Source organism: Polypterus senegalus, chromosome 1, assembly GCF_016835505.1.
Source record: "Polypterus senegalus isolate Bchr_013 chromosome 1, ASM1683550v1, whole genome shotgun sequence".
Lineage (NCBI taxonomy): Eukaryota > Metazoa > Chordata > Cladistia > Polypteriformes > Polypteridae > Polypterus > Polypterus senegalus.
This window is the reverse complement of record NC_053154.1, coordinates 186,137,404-186,150,934: the sequence shown is the minus strand read 5'-3', so window position 1 is coordinate 186,150,934 and position 13,531 is coordinate 186,137,404. Positions and strand designations below refer to the sequence as shown.

The 13,531-nt window shown below is 39.2% G+C and overlaps 1 protein-coding gene across 1 annotated transcript; it reads left to right on the top strand.

Annotated features, from left to right (window-relative positions):
* The first annotated feature begins 5,029 nt into the window (after window positions 1–5,029).
* On the top strand, window positions 5,030–7,724 carry LOC120518729 (C-C motif chemokine 2-like). The gene is made up of 3 exons (XM_039741668.1): window positions 5,030–5,149; window positions 5,528–5,636; window positions 6,411–7,724. The coding sequence occupies exons 1-3, from the start codon at window positions 5,083–5,085 to the stop codon at window positions 6,688–6,690; spliced, it is 456 nt and encodes a 151-aa protein (XP_039597602.1). The 5' UTR covers window positions 5,030–5,082; the 3' UTR covers window positions 6,691–7,724.
* The last annotated feature ends 5,807 nt before the right edge of the window (window positions 7,725–13,531 follow it).

Sequence of the window (13,531 nt, the reverse complement as noted above, 5' to 3'; positions counted from 1 at the left end):
ATTTTGGGAAACCTATAGCTAAACACTACAATGATAGTTAAGACAATGGCTCACTTCACTCAATATCCAAGCTGTGGATAAATTCGAAAATACAAACAGCAATTCACTGGAATAGTAAGGGCTGAGAATTTAAGCTGTTGTTAGGAATTTTGACTAGCTCTTTTATTTATGATTACTATTTTTTGTTTCAGACACTCTAAGTTTGACCTTCGCTAAGTTTTCTCCCTATTTTCTCTTTGTTTCATTGATCATTTTCTTTTGTCCTTTTGGACAAGTTGGATCTCCATTTTAGCTACAATACTAGTAGTGTACTTTCCATTTATTTACTTTAAAGGAATCTTTGTTCTTGGCAGTATACTGTACCCAACTCTGTTTTTCTATATTATTATTGATATTATTTGCAACAAAATTTACAATATGACTTAAAGTTGTTTAGCATTGTGACAGACATTTAGAGTAAAACTTTTCATAAAGTAAATAAAATTTGAGTTCCAAGAACACAGTTTATTGAAGATATGGTACATTTTTATTTTTGGAAATGTCTAAAAATAACTACTTTGAAGGATTCAGAAACAGTGGAAAAGTTAACCCAGCCATAGGGAATGCACAAACCAGTGTGTTTCTTTGTGCCAGTCCCAAACCCGGATAAATGGGGAGGGTTATGTTAAGGAAGACAACCAGTGTAAAATTTTGCCAGATCAACATGTGGACAATGATACAGATTTCCACACTGGATTGGTCGAGTTCAGGTTAATAACAACAACTGCCACCAGTATTGTTAGCTAACAGGGTCCTGGCAGAAATTAGGCTACTGTTGGCCAAAGAAGGAGAAGAAGAGGGAGATGTGTTTGGAGAAAAGAGGAGAGGAGGAAGGTAAAGGGAGTGGAAGTGAGGATAGGAACTTTGAATATTGGTAGTATGACTGATAAGGGGAGAGAGTCAGACGATATGATGGAGTGAAGCAAGCTTGATATATTGTGCATGCAAAAAACTAAATGGAAGGGAAGTAAGGCAAGGAGGATTCAAATTGTTCTATCAAGTTGTGGATAGGAGGAGAAATGGGGTAGGGGTTATTCTGAAGGAACAGTATGTCGAGTGTTTTGGAGGTAAAAAGAGTGTCAGACAGACTGATGATTATGAAGCTGGAAAATGGAGGTATGATAATGAATGTTGTTAGTGCATATGCCCTGCAAGTTCGGTGTGCAATGGATAAGAAAGAAGATTTCTGGAGTGAGTTGGATAAAGTGATGGACAGTGTATCCAAGGGGCAGAAAGTGGTGATTGGAACGGATTTCAATAGACATATTGGTGAAAGGAACAGAGGAGATGGGGAGGTGATGGGTGGGTATGGCGTCAAGGAGAGGAATGAAGAAGGTCAGATGATAGTGGATTTTGAAAAAAGGATGGACATGGCTGTAGTGAATACATATTTTAAGAAGAGGGAGGAACATAGGGTGATGTACAAGAGTGGAGTAAGATGCACGCAGGTACATTATATGCTATTCAGAAGAATCAATCTGAAGGAGATTAAGGCTGCAAAGTGGTACCAGGGGAAGTGTAGTTAGGCAACATAGGATGGTGGTCTGTAAGATGACGTTGGAGATCAAGAAGAGGAGCAGAGTGAGGGCAGAGCCAAGGATCAGATGGTGGAAATTGAAAAAGGAAGACTGCAAGCTTGAGTTTAAGGAAAAGATAAGACAGGCACTGGGTGACAATTAAGAGTTACCAGACAGCTGGGCAACTGCAGCAGAAGTAGTAAGGGTGACAGCAAGAAGGGTGCTTGGCGTGACATCTGGACAGAAGAAGGAGGAAAAGAAAACCTGTTGGTGGCATGGGTAAGTACAGGAGAGTATACAGAGAAAGAGGATGGCAAAAAAGAAGTGGGATAGTCCAAGAGATGCAGAAAGTAGACAAGAGCACAAGGAGATAAGGAGCAAGGTGAAGAGAGACGTGGCGAAGGTCATAGAAAAGGTGTATGATGAGCTGTATGAGAGGTTGGACACTAAGAAAGGAGAAAAGGGCCTGTACTGATTGGCTAGACAGAGGAATTGAGCTGGGAAGAATGTGCAAGAGGTTAGGGTGATAAATAGGATAGGATAAAGATGGAAACATATTCATAAGCGAGGCGGGTGTGTTGAGAAGATGGAAAGAGTACATAGAGAGGCTGATGAATGAAGGGAACGAGAGAGAGAGAAGAGGTTGGATGATGTGGAGATAGTAAATCAGGAAGTGCAACTGATTAACAAGGAGGAAATAAGGACAGCTATGAAGAGGATGAAGAATGGAAAGGCCATTTGTCTAGATGACATACCTGTGGAAGCATGGAGGTGTTTAGAAGATATGGCAGTGGAGCTTTTAACCAGATTGTTTAATGGAATCTTGGAAAGTGAGAGGATGCCAGAAGATTGGAGAAGAAGTGTGCTGATACTGATTTTTAAAATAAGGGGGGTGTACAGAGCTGTAGCAACTACAGGGGGATAACATTCATGAGCCACAGCATGAAGTTATGGGAAAGAGTAGTGGAGGTGATGATTAGTGAGCAGCAGTATGGTTTCATGCCAGGAAAGAGCACTACAGATGAAATGTTTGTTCTGAGGATGTTGGTGGAGGAGTATAGAGAAGGCCAGAAGGAATTGCATTGTGTCTTTGTGGACCTGGAGAAAGCAAATGACAGGGTGCCTCGAGAGAAGTTCTGGTATTGTATGTAGGGAGTGGCAGAGAAGTATGTAAGAGTTGCACAGGATATGTATAAGGGAAGTGTGACAGTGGTGAGGGTGCAGGCAGGGCGGAATCGGTCGAGAAGAGTGTCAGGAGTAATTTGTGACAGACGGTTATCAGCAAGAGTGAAAGGGAAGATCTACAGGATGGTAGTGAGACCAGCTTTGTTATATGAGTTGGAGATGATGACTGATCAAAAAGCATGGAGACAGAGCTGGTGGTGGCAGAGTTAAACATGCTAAGATTTGCATTGGGTGTGACGAGGATGGACAGTATTAGAAATGAGTACATTACAGGGTCGGCTCAGGTTGGACGGTTGGGAGACAAAGTCAGAGAGGTGAGATTGTGTTTTGTTTTGGACATGTGCAGAGGAGAGATGCTGGATATATTGGGAAAAGAATGTTAAGAATAGAGCTGCCAGGCAAGAGGAAAAGAAGAAGGCCTAAGAGAAGGTTTATAGATGTGGTGAGAGGAGACATGCAGGCGATTGGTGTAAAAGAGCAAGATGCAGAGGGAAGTAAGATATGGAAAAAGATGATCCACTGTAGCAACCCTTAATGGGGGCAGCTGATAGTTGAAGAAGAAGAAGGTCATGATTAAGGCTAAAGGATTTGTTTTCCACTGTACACCTTTTAGTGACCACATCAACTGTGCAGGAGTGTTCCAAAAAGAAACCGAAAGAAGAAGAAGAAGAAGAAGAAGAAGAAGGAACATTGTTAAAGTTATTATTAGTGAAGGGTGAATCAGGCAAGTTTCAATTCACATACAGTTTTGCAAAACTGACACTAAAATGTGTTATACAGGTGATCTTGCAATTAGGGAAATAAAACTTACTAAAGAGTGAGCACCACTACCAACCAAAAGACTGTTACCTAATAAACTTTTTATCTTACTTGAGGATTTTCTCACTTCTGTTGATATATATATATATATATATATATATATATATATATATATATATATATATATATATATATATATATATATATATATATATATATATATATATATATATATATATATATATATATATATATATATATATATATATATATATATATATATATATATATATATATATATATATATTTTGCTAATTATTTGTGAAGAAACATTCTGAGCTTCATGGAGAATCTAATTTTCAGTGAATCTTTATACTCATCACTATTAATCAATTGGGTCGTGAGATAACAGTTATGATGAAGGGGTTGGTATGCTGTGATTCGCAGTGGTTCATCTAAATGCTATGTAGCATAATGCACATACTCCACACCAACAGTGGCTATATTGAAATTGAATCCAAAAAACTAGCAGAGCCTATAAACATTGTAGCATCTCTCTTAATGAAAACTTTGACTTGTTTCCAAATAATTTACAAGTAAATAGCGAGAACAGTGTGATGATAAATTACTTCAAAATGTTGCAGTTACTTTCAGTGATGTGTAACAACCAGGTGGTAGTAGAAACTCAAATTATCAACTGTTAATAAACAACATATATGTCAGACAGCTGAAGAACATGCTGTCAGTGTTGTCACTCATATTGTTTCACAGAACTAGAAGACTGGGTTTGAATTCTGTTCTGCTCTCTGTCTGTGCAGTGCGTGCTTTTTCTCTTCACTTCTGCACATGTTTACTGTGAGTCTGCAGGTGGTGTTCAGATATTTTATGCTTGCAGTTTTGTGAGGTGTTGGCCTTGTGCACAGTGCACCAAGGTTCCAATCACCCTATTCCTCAATTGGACTAGACTGGTATGAAAACAGATGAATTTGAATAAGATCCACATCAAGAGTACTGTATCAAGAGGATGCTATAGATTTCAGATTTCAATTAATGACTTGGAAGATTTTTCAAAACAGTTTTCAAGTAAGAGCAATTTGAGTAATAGAATAGAAGATATTGAAAAAATACAAGTTTCAGAGGGAAATGTTATTTCTGCAGAGAAATACTTTGGTCATTTATTCTATATTAATATTAAATTTAATTTGCATTATATATTACACAGGAATATACATATAAAAAAGTTTCTACTTATAATAAATGGAGTTGGTTTTAACAGGCATTTAACCACAGAGAAGCAATTCAGACTTTTTTTCTCTGTCTACTGCAAGGTAAAATTTTTTACATTTTCTGAACCTCAATGCACTCAGACTGTTATTTCCCTAGCTCTCCCTTCATAGTGTGGTTATACAATACCTCCCCCTGTAAATTCTTCAAGCATGGGGGGCTTGTGGGAGGAAACATTACAAATAGTTTCCATTTTTACATGGCTTTCCGTTGTAACGTGGGCAAAGTAGATTATTTAAAAGAGACACAATGAATGGTGAAACAACTTTGGTGAAGATTCAGAATCAGTTGCTTCATAATGAAGATGCTTCTCTTTGTGTCTTTATGCATTAGTGCATTGATTGTAAGCAGCACAGCTTTTGCAGGTAAACTTGCTCTCTTATTTCAAGTAGTTTCAAGTTGTGTCTTTCAGTGATTTTTGTATTTGCTGTGTTTTCTTTTTAATACATGTTGTAACGAATAGTATTCTGCTGTCTAAAACACTAATAAATTATCCAGGGTGGGTTCATGTCTTGCCTTGATAACCTCCTGCTTTGCAAAACTGGGACAAGAAGAAGCAGAAAAACAATGAAAAGATAATTGATGTAAATTATTAAAACTTCAGAAGTAGTTTAAATCTACCATTTTAATGTTTTTATGTAGCTCTCCTAATTAAGGTTTGCTTGCTTTCTGGTTTGAAAAGATCTGAAGTGACAATTATTTTACTGCACATGTATTCATTCTTACTCTCTTGTGCTCTACAGGATCATCTAATACCTGTTGCATGAAATTCTCCAGTGGAATTCTTTCTCGAAAACTAATAGCCCGATATTACAATGAAAGTAATTCTCTGTGCCCTCGTCATGCTGTTGTGTAAGTAAAATAATCCTTTGCCACAAAACTCTTTAATATAAAATAAATCCATTTTTATAATTTATCAATATAAAGCCACAGTTTATATAGAAATTATTTATTAAATAATGCAGGTAAGCTGACTAAATACACTGAAAACACTTGTGGTTTTATACACTAAAATGTTGTGTGATGTTTCTAACTTTAACAATGCACTGCCTGCCATGCATACATATTTATCTGTTATACACACACACAAATGACAGGGTGATAGGTCCAGTCATCGAGGGGAAAGTGAACTTATTCATAAATGATTTTGCCTTGTTTTGCTAAGTTCTGTGGCTTGAAATCCAGTCAGAGTATTCTTGTTGTTTGGAGTAAGTGTTTTTTTCCCCCATGCATTTGGGTTTTCCTCCAAAATCCCAAAGGCATGTGACACTAATTGACATCATTGAATTGGCACTATATGAGTGACTGTACATGCCTGAGTGAGCATCCCTAGCAACTAACTGGCATTCTGTCATGAGTTAGTATTTGCTTTGCACCCAGTGCTGCTGGTATAGGTTCCATTACTCCGTAACCCCAAACTGAAGAAGCAAGACGGAACATGAATGGATTGATAAATGTTTATAGACTTAGTAGTCTTCCCATATATGAAGTTCATGAACCCAAATAGAGATTTAGTTCTTGAACTAGATTTTTAAAAATATCATTTAAAGCAGTGTTTATTAATTATAAGGACATTGTTTTATTATAATAGTTTGACACTAATATTTCTTTTTTCTCCATTTTTAGGTTTGTTACACTAAAAAACAGGACTTTTTGTTTTGACCCAAAACAGAGCTGGGTTCAGAATATCATCAAATACCTGAATGAAAAAGAAAAGCTACACATGACAACACAGAATTCTGCATCTATATCAACAGATAAAGAAAAGCTGCACATGACAACACAGAATTCTGCATCTATGTCAACAGATAAAGAAAAGATGCACATGGCAACCCAGAATTCTGTATCTACAGAGAAGAAACAATCATATTCATTTTCCACAAGTCAACCTTCTAGCATTATGTAAAAAAAAAAAAATATATATATATATAGAATTAATGTAGCCTTAATAACAAATGAGGGGTATTTTCAGTCTGCAGCAAAAACCCTTAACTCCATACCATATGTATAGGATGTTATGGGTGAAAGGTCTACTGTAAAAGTAACCTTTAATTAGAAAATATTTTAAACATTAAAATCAAGTAATTCATAAAGCACTTTAGGAGTATGTGTAATGTAATATATGTTTAGCAGATAGCACCATAGCCTCACAGAAGTAGAGGGACCTACAGTAGATTTAGGGTTTTCTTGCTATGAGCAGTTTGCCTATTCTTCCCATGTTTCTGTGGGTTGTTCTGGGTGCTTTCATTTCCACCATTTCCAAGCGTGTGTGTTTGTTAGGGTATTGCCTGAGGGTGACTTGGTTAGGTGTGAATGTGCTCTGTGCTGGAGTGGTGTTCTATCCAAAAGCAGTTCCTATTTTGCACGTACTGTAGTTCAAATGGTACAGACATCTGCCGTCTCATAATGAAGAAATTCAGTTTAGAGAATAAAAAGATATATGCAAAAAAAAATTTTAAATGCAGTAATGTATTGCATTATGATTATTGTCTCAGATACAACTCCAATTGCTTGTGGAAAAAAATTCCAGCCTTAAAGGAAGATTTTAAATCTGAATGTCCACTCTAAAGCTAAGCCAGTATTCCTCCTAGGACGGCAAGTGCAATGTCTAATCCATTGGCTGTATCTTTATTAATATAAGACAGTGGATTACTACATAATGCATAATATTCAGTTATCTCACAGTAAGCTATGAAGTTAAAATATTGTTAATTCATTATTTTATGCTAAAGCTTAATATACATCTCTTCTGTTTAAGACAGATACAATGTAAATGTCTTTTGTACATAATTGAATTCTGTTATGTTTTCAAATTTTCTTATTTATGTAATAATAGAGTGAGACATTGATAATGTAATTGTTGTAATGTACAATATTATGAAATCTGCTTATTTATTTTATGTTGTCTCTATTTTATTATCAATAAAATAATAAACAGTTTTAATGAAATTTGTCACTTTTTATACTTCAGTCTTCTTCATACATTCTGAAATAATACATTTTTTGCTGTTGTTCATGAACTTTTTTAACAGCATATACTACGCACCACAAACCTGTATAAGAGCACAAGGTTAAAATTACTGAAGGGTATCAACAAATTACCACGCATGTACTGTATATGCTCATTTTCCTAAAGAAAAGACAGTTTCTAAATTCTCAAAATATTAGCCACAAACTTTTTCCATCAAATCAAGGATAAATCTCTCTGTTTTGTTTTTTCAGCAGATGATATTCACATTGGGTATGATCACCTGAAAATGTGTCTTGGCCCCCTGCTAGAAATCCCTGATACCTTTTCTCTCAATTTGTTTAAGCTTAGTTTGCTGAAATTATATGATGTATGGATCAATGGTGTGACTAGACCTTGTATACTGAAGTGGCAGCCCATTGTGCAATGTTATATGCAGGGGGAACATATCATGTGGTTCATCTGGCTTTTTCCTTTTACTCTCTTTTGTGGATCTTATTGTCAAACCTGATTCTCTTTTCTTGGGTGCGACTCTCTCTTCACAGCATGTCCCCACAGGACTCCCACGGTGCAAAATTAGTTCCATGCCTGGTGTAGATTATGAATTTCAACCCCCTTCACTTGTGCAGCTAAAGAAGATCAACTGAAGTTTATTAATTGGGATTTTTATTGCAAACTTGTCTGTTCACAGAAGACTTGTTCCATTTGCCCTCTTATTAAGCTAAGCAAGTATTGGCAGTGCAGAGCAGGGTGATGGGTGCTGGGGAGGATGTTCTGTTTCTGTCTTCTTTTCTTGTAATGTTTATATTTTGTATGACATCATTCTTGATTTGGAGACCCGGGTTCGCTTCCTTGATTTGGAGACTCGGGTTCACTTCCAGGGTCCTCTCTGCATGGAGTTTGCATGTTCTCCTCGTGTCTGCGTGGGTTTCCTCCAGGTACTCCGGTTTCCTCCCACAGTCCAAAGACATGCAGGTTAGGTGCATTGGCAATCCAAAATTGTCCCTATTGGCAATCCAAAATTGTGTGTGCTTGGTGTGTGGGTGTGTGTGTGTGTGCGCGTCCTGCAGTGGGCTGGCGTTTTGCCCAGGGTTTGTTTCCTGCCTTGCGCCCTGTGTTGGCTGGGATTGGCTTCAGCAGACCACTGTGACCCTGTAGTTAGGATATAGCAGGTTGGATAATGGATGGATGGAAACTATACTGGAACATGTTCACACCTTCATCCATATGTTTAATCTGTTTATTCCATGACTGGATTATGAGAATGCTGAATTCCAGCAGCATCGTGTGCAATGCTGGAACCAACTATGTGTAAGATGTCCATTAATATAAGCATGTACTTAAGTCACACTTGACATATTATAAAGTTACCTAGATTGCATGTATTTGGCATGTGGTAGGAAATGAAAATCCACACTAACAGAGAGAAAAACAAACATACAGACAGTAATGTTGCCGGAAACTGAACCTAAATTCATCAGGAAGCAGAACTCATTACTAGATTATTAAGCTGCCTGTTGATAAATGTGGCACAAAGTAAATCCTTACTAAACAAGTAAAATCAAGAGACCTGGCCCTCTGGGAAAAAGTAATTCATAAAAGGAAAAAAATACCTCTAAATCAATCCAGGTATTTTTAAGATATCTGGAAATGCATTTTGGATGTCTAAAAATAAATTTTAGATATATACATATGAAAACATTTGGGAACCCCTCTCAGCCTGCATAATAATTTACTGTACTTTCAACAAAAAAGATAACAGTGGAATGTCTTTAATTTCCTAGGAACATCTGAGTACTGGGGCATTTTCCGAACAAAGATTTTTAGTGAAGCTGTATTTAGTTGTATAAAATTAAATCAAATGTGAAAAACTGGCTGTGCAAAAATCTGGGTACCCTTGTAATTTTGCTGCTTTGAATGTATGTAACTGCTCAATACTGATTATTTGCAACACCAAATTGGCTGGATTAGCTCGTTAAGCCTTGAACTTCATAGACAGGTGTGTCCAATCATGAGAAAAGGTATTTAAGGTGGTCAATTGCAAGTTGTGATTCCCTTTGATTCTCCACTGAAGAGTGACAGCATGGGATCCTCAAAGCAGCTCTCAACAGATCTGGGGTCTCATGTTTAACGCCGTGCGTAGAACTCACACTGTAACATGGCATAAGCACAAAAGCCGGAATATGCATACACACAGAAAAATCCAGATGCATAAATCTGTGCGTTCGCCAACTTCCACATTCTTCTGCTACATAAATTCTGATCAGCGTGAAAAGTAACGCACATGCACGCACCTGCTGTCCCGCCCCCACTCCTCCCACAATTATGCCTTTTTGAATATGCAAATCAATATAAATAACCCTTAAGCTCAGCCTTCTGTGAAAAGGCAATGGCAAAAGCAAGAGGGAAAATAGAAAAATGTACTATTTGTTGGTGGTATAAACAACAAAAGGAAGTTGATTGAGTGACATAGCGTGTCAGAGAAACTCGAAAGCTCACGTTCATAAAGTCGCACAGTGCCCAAAATAAAAAAGAAGCTGTCAGATATCAAAGTCGCCGTGAAAAGGCGAGTCATAGCCCACCGTCTGAGTATCATATGAAAGCTTATTAGGGTACAGAGAAATAAAAAGGCACACAGTGGGGAAAAAGCATGAAATGTCAACTTTAATCTCTAAATTTTCACTTTAATCACTGTGAGAGATAGGGGGCACTATCGCTCCCTTGAACCTTTGCACTTTTATGGCCCCTTTCCTCTTTGTCAGGAGACCTCTGTTGTATTTTAGAGATCTCCTGTTTAATCTGGGGTTTGTCCACAGTCTAGGTCTCTCTATTGAATAAAGAGAGCCCTCTTACTGTCTGCACCCCTTTTGATTTATAAACTACCGGTGGCGACGTCTTTAGGGCCACCTTGCTCCTGGAGTCAGCACTGTCCCGCTGCCCCGGATTGATCGGCCCTTCCCCCGACCACTCGGTTAACGATTAGGCCTCTTTTGTAGGGCACAACGTGTACTGTCACCCGCTATTTATTAAAAGCGGGCCCGGATTACACTGCGTCCCTATTACTTTATATACGGTACGAGTTTCGCTTACCTGTACCGTTGAATCATGAAATACGGGAGGCTCTTCCCCAAATCGCCGCATGTAACTCCTCACCTTCTCCAACGGCGCTTTGGCTGCAGCTCCCAATTCCCCGATGATCTTTTCTATGGCCGTCAGGACCTGTAAAAAACTCACTACAGGCTCGATTTGCCTTTCGAGTTCCCGTAAATCAATAAGATTATTTACTTCCGCCAGCAGAAGACACACTTCCTCGTTTGTCTTACCTGCCAGCTGCGAGCCAATGAGCACACTCGCTTCTGGCACGTGTTCTGACGGGTCTTGCGGTGGCTGCTGGGATTTGGAGTTCTTTGAGGTCGAGGGCCGGGTCGTCTCGTTCGGTGAACTGCGGTCTGTCTTTATTATTTTTTTGACATCCCAATCAGCCATTTCCCGACCCTCCTTACCTTCTCACGGGTTGAGCGTTGCTCTGCTCGCCTCCCCCTTCCCCTTTGGAAAGTCCAAGTCCATTACTTCGTGCTCGAAGGTGCAAACAGCAGGATGTGGACCTCCTCCTTCCCAGAAAGCACCAGGTTTGTTGCCGTGTCCCTCGTCGGCAACCGTCATGCGGAAGTCTTTTCCCAGGTGTTCTGGCTTAGACAGGAGCGTGCCATCGTCTTCGCGGCAGTCTTCTTTTCCCCGCGGAGCCTCCAGGTGATCATCTCTGAGGTACATGCACAGAACAAATTGAGTTATTTTAAATGGATTCTCAATAACGTTCCCAGCATATACCTCAGAGCGATCGTTGGTCCCTGGAGGTTTCTCTGGACTTTTAAGGCTCCATGACTCACCCAAGCGTCGGCCATTGCACACAAGGCTCTCCCGCTGGCGTTGTCGCATTGCTTAACCTTCTTCTTCCCCATTCCGGACTTGGAAATTTCAGGTTCTGGTGATGCTGTGGTGAGTCCTGACACCGTTGTCTTCTCAGGGTTAGCTGTCCACAGAAAATTTACGTTCAGGTCCTCCGCAATAGACGCTGGAGTATCCTGCCGACTACGCCACTGAGACAGATAGGGGGCGCAATTGCTCCCTTGAACCCCTGTCCACGACTCCAGACACCAGGTAAAAGTCCAATAAGTGACTTTATTAAATTGCCACAGTGCACAAAGCTCCCTCTTCTCCACAATACTCATAAATCACAATGCTCAATCACAAATAAACAATCCTCCAACTCCCAGATGCGTTGCCACCCTTCCACCCAGCTCAGCTCGCCTTCTGGGAGCTTCCATACTCCTTTTATAGTACCCAACCCGGAAATGTTTCCCAATCCCCTGTCCATGTGATTCACTATCACTTCCGGGTCAGGCACAAGTCCTTTTCTTCACCCCGGAAGCACGTCTCTCTTCCTCTGACGCACTTCCGGGTTATAGGACACAAATAAATCTTCAGTCCTCCCTGCAGCTCCCTCTTGCGGCCCCTGTGGTATCCAGCAGGGTCTTGTATAAAAACTACATAGTCCATGACTCCCTGCTGGTCTTCGGGGCACTCCCATACTGCAGGGAGGGCTCCATCTGGCGGCCTGGGGGTATTGGCTGGGATGACAAGCCGGCCAAAGATCACATCACGTAGTTTATTTTGTCATTAAACTAGAACATCATAAACTTAATCTTAAAATCATTTAATTTACTAGTTTCTTAATCCCATCATAACTAAAGTAGCACTTTAAATGCTTTATTTTGTATTTGATCTTCTATGTGCTCTATGTGTGTGAATCACTTTCTCTTCCTCCAACAGGACACAGAATCCATTACATTTGTGATATTACAGCTTTCTGAATAATTAAAATCCTGAGATGTATACGTGATATAATTTTCATGATGATAGGAATTAAAGCATGGTGGCACAGTGATTGTTCCTGTCTCATGCAAGATGCTTGCTGCGCCGTGTGCTACCTTCGATGAAATTCTTTATTGAAGCATTACTGCCTCTTTAAAACATACTAACCCCCAATTCCTGTCCTTACTTTTCTTTGTCCAAATACCCAATCGCCACACAATCAGCTCTGTAATAGACATTAAGCCATCTGTAAGCTTAGAACGCAGATTCTTCAAAACTTTTAAGGAACATTGAAATATCTTCGTAGTACATGTTTAATTATTCTATCCATCTATCCTTCTAGTGTCGTGCAAGCCCAGCAAGAATACAGCGCGAGGTAGGAACAACCCATGAATGGCAGGAAAGGATATGAAGCATTTGTCATATGAGAGCAGTTCAATAGACAGCATGGCAGAGGCAGCATTTGCTTGATGCTGTATATGGATAATTCTCTTTCCGATCAGCTGCTGTACAGCTGTGATTCACACTCAGATACAGTGATATAAATACTCTGAGTAGTGCAGTGAGAATAATATGGAAAAAAATGATCCGATGTGGGATCTAAGGTACAGTGAGCGTAACAACGCTAAAGCAGTTATGGTATTTGGAATAGTTTGACCATTCTGTTGACCATTATATTGTTACAGTTTAATTACAATCAGATGCATTAAACTAATAAACAATATGCGGTTAATTTCAGTGTATTTATAAAGCCGCGTCAGGGATGTGGATCTAAAAAAGAAAGGATAACCACACAGGAACAGTAGCATTGCTTTGACGCTGGGTGCCGCCAGTCTGCAAAACCGAGCAGAGAAGTTGGTATGACATGGTATGAGCTACCATGGAAATGTGCGTGGCTTTACGGCAA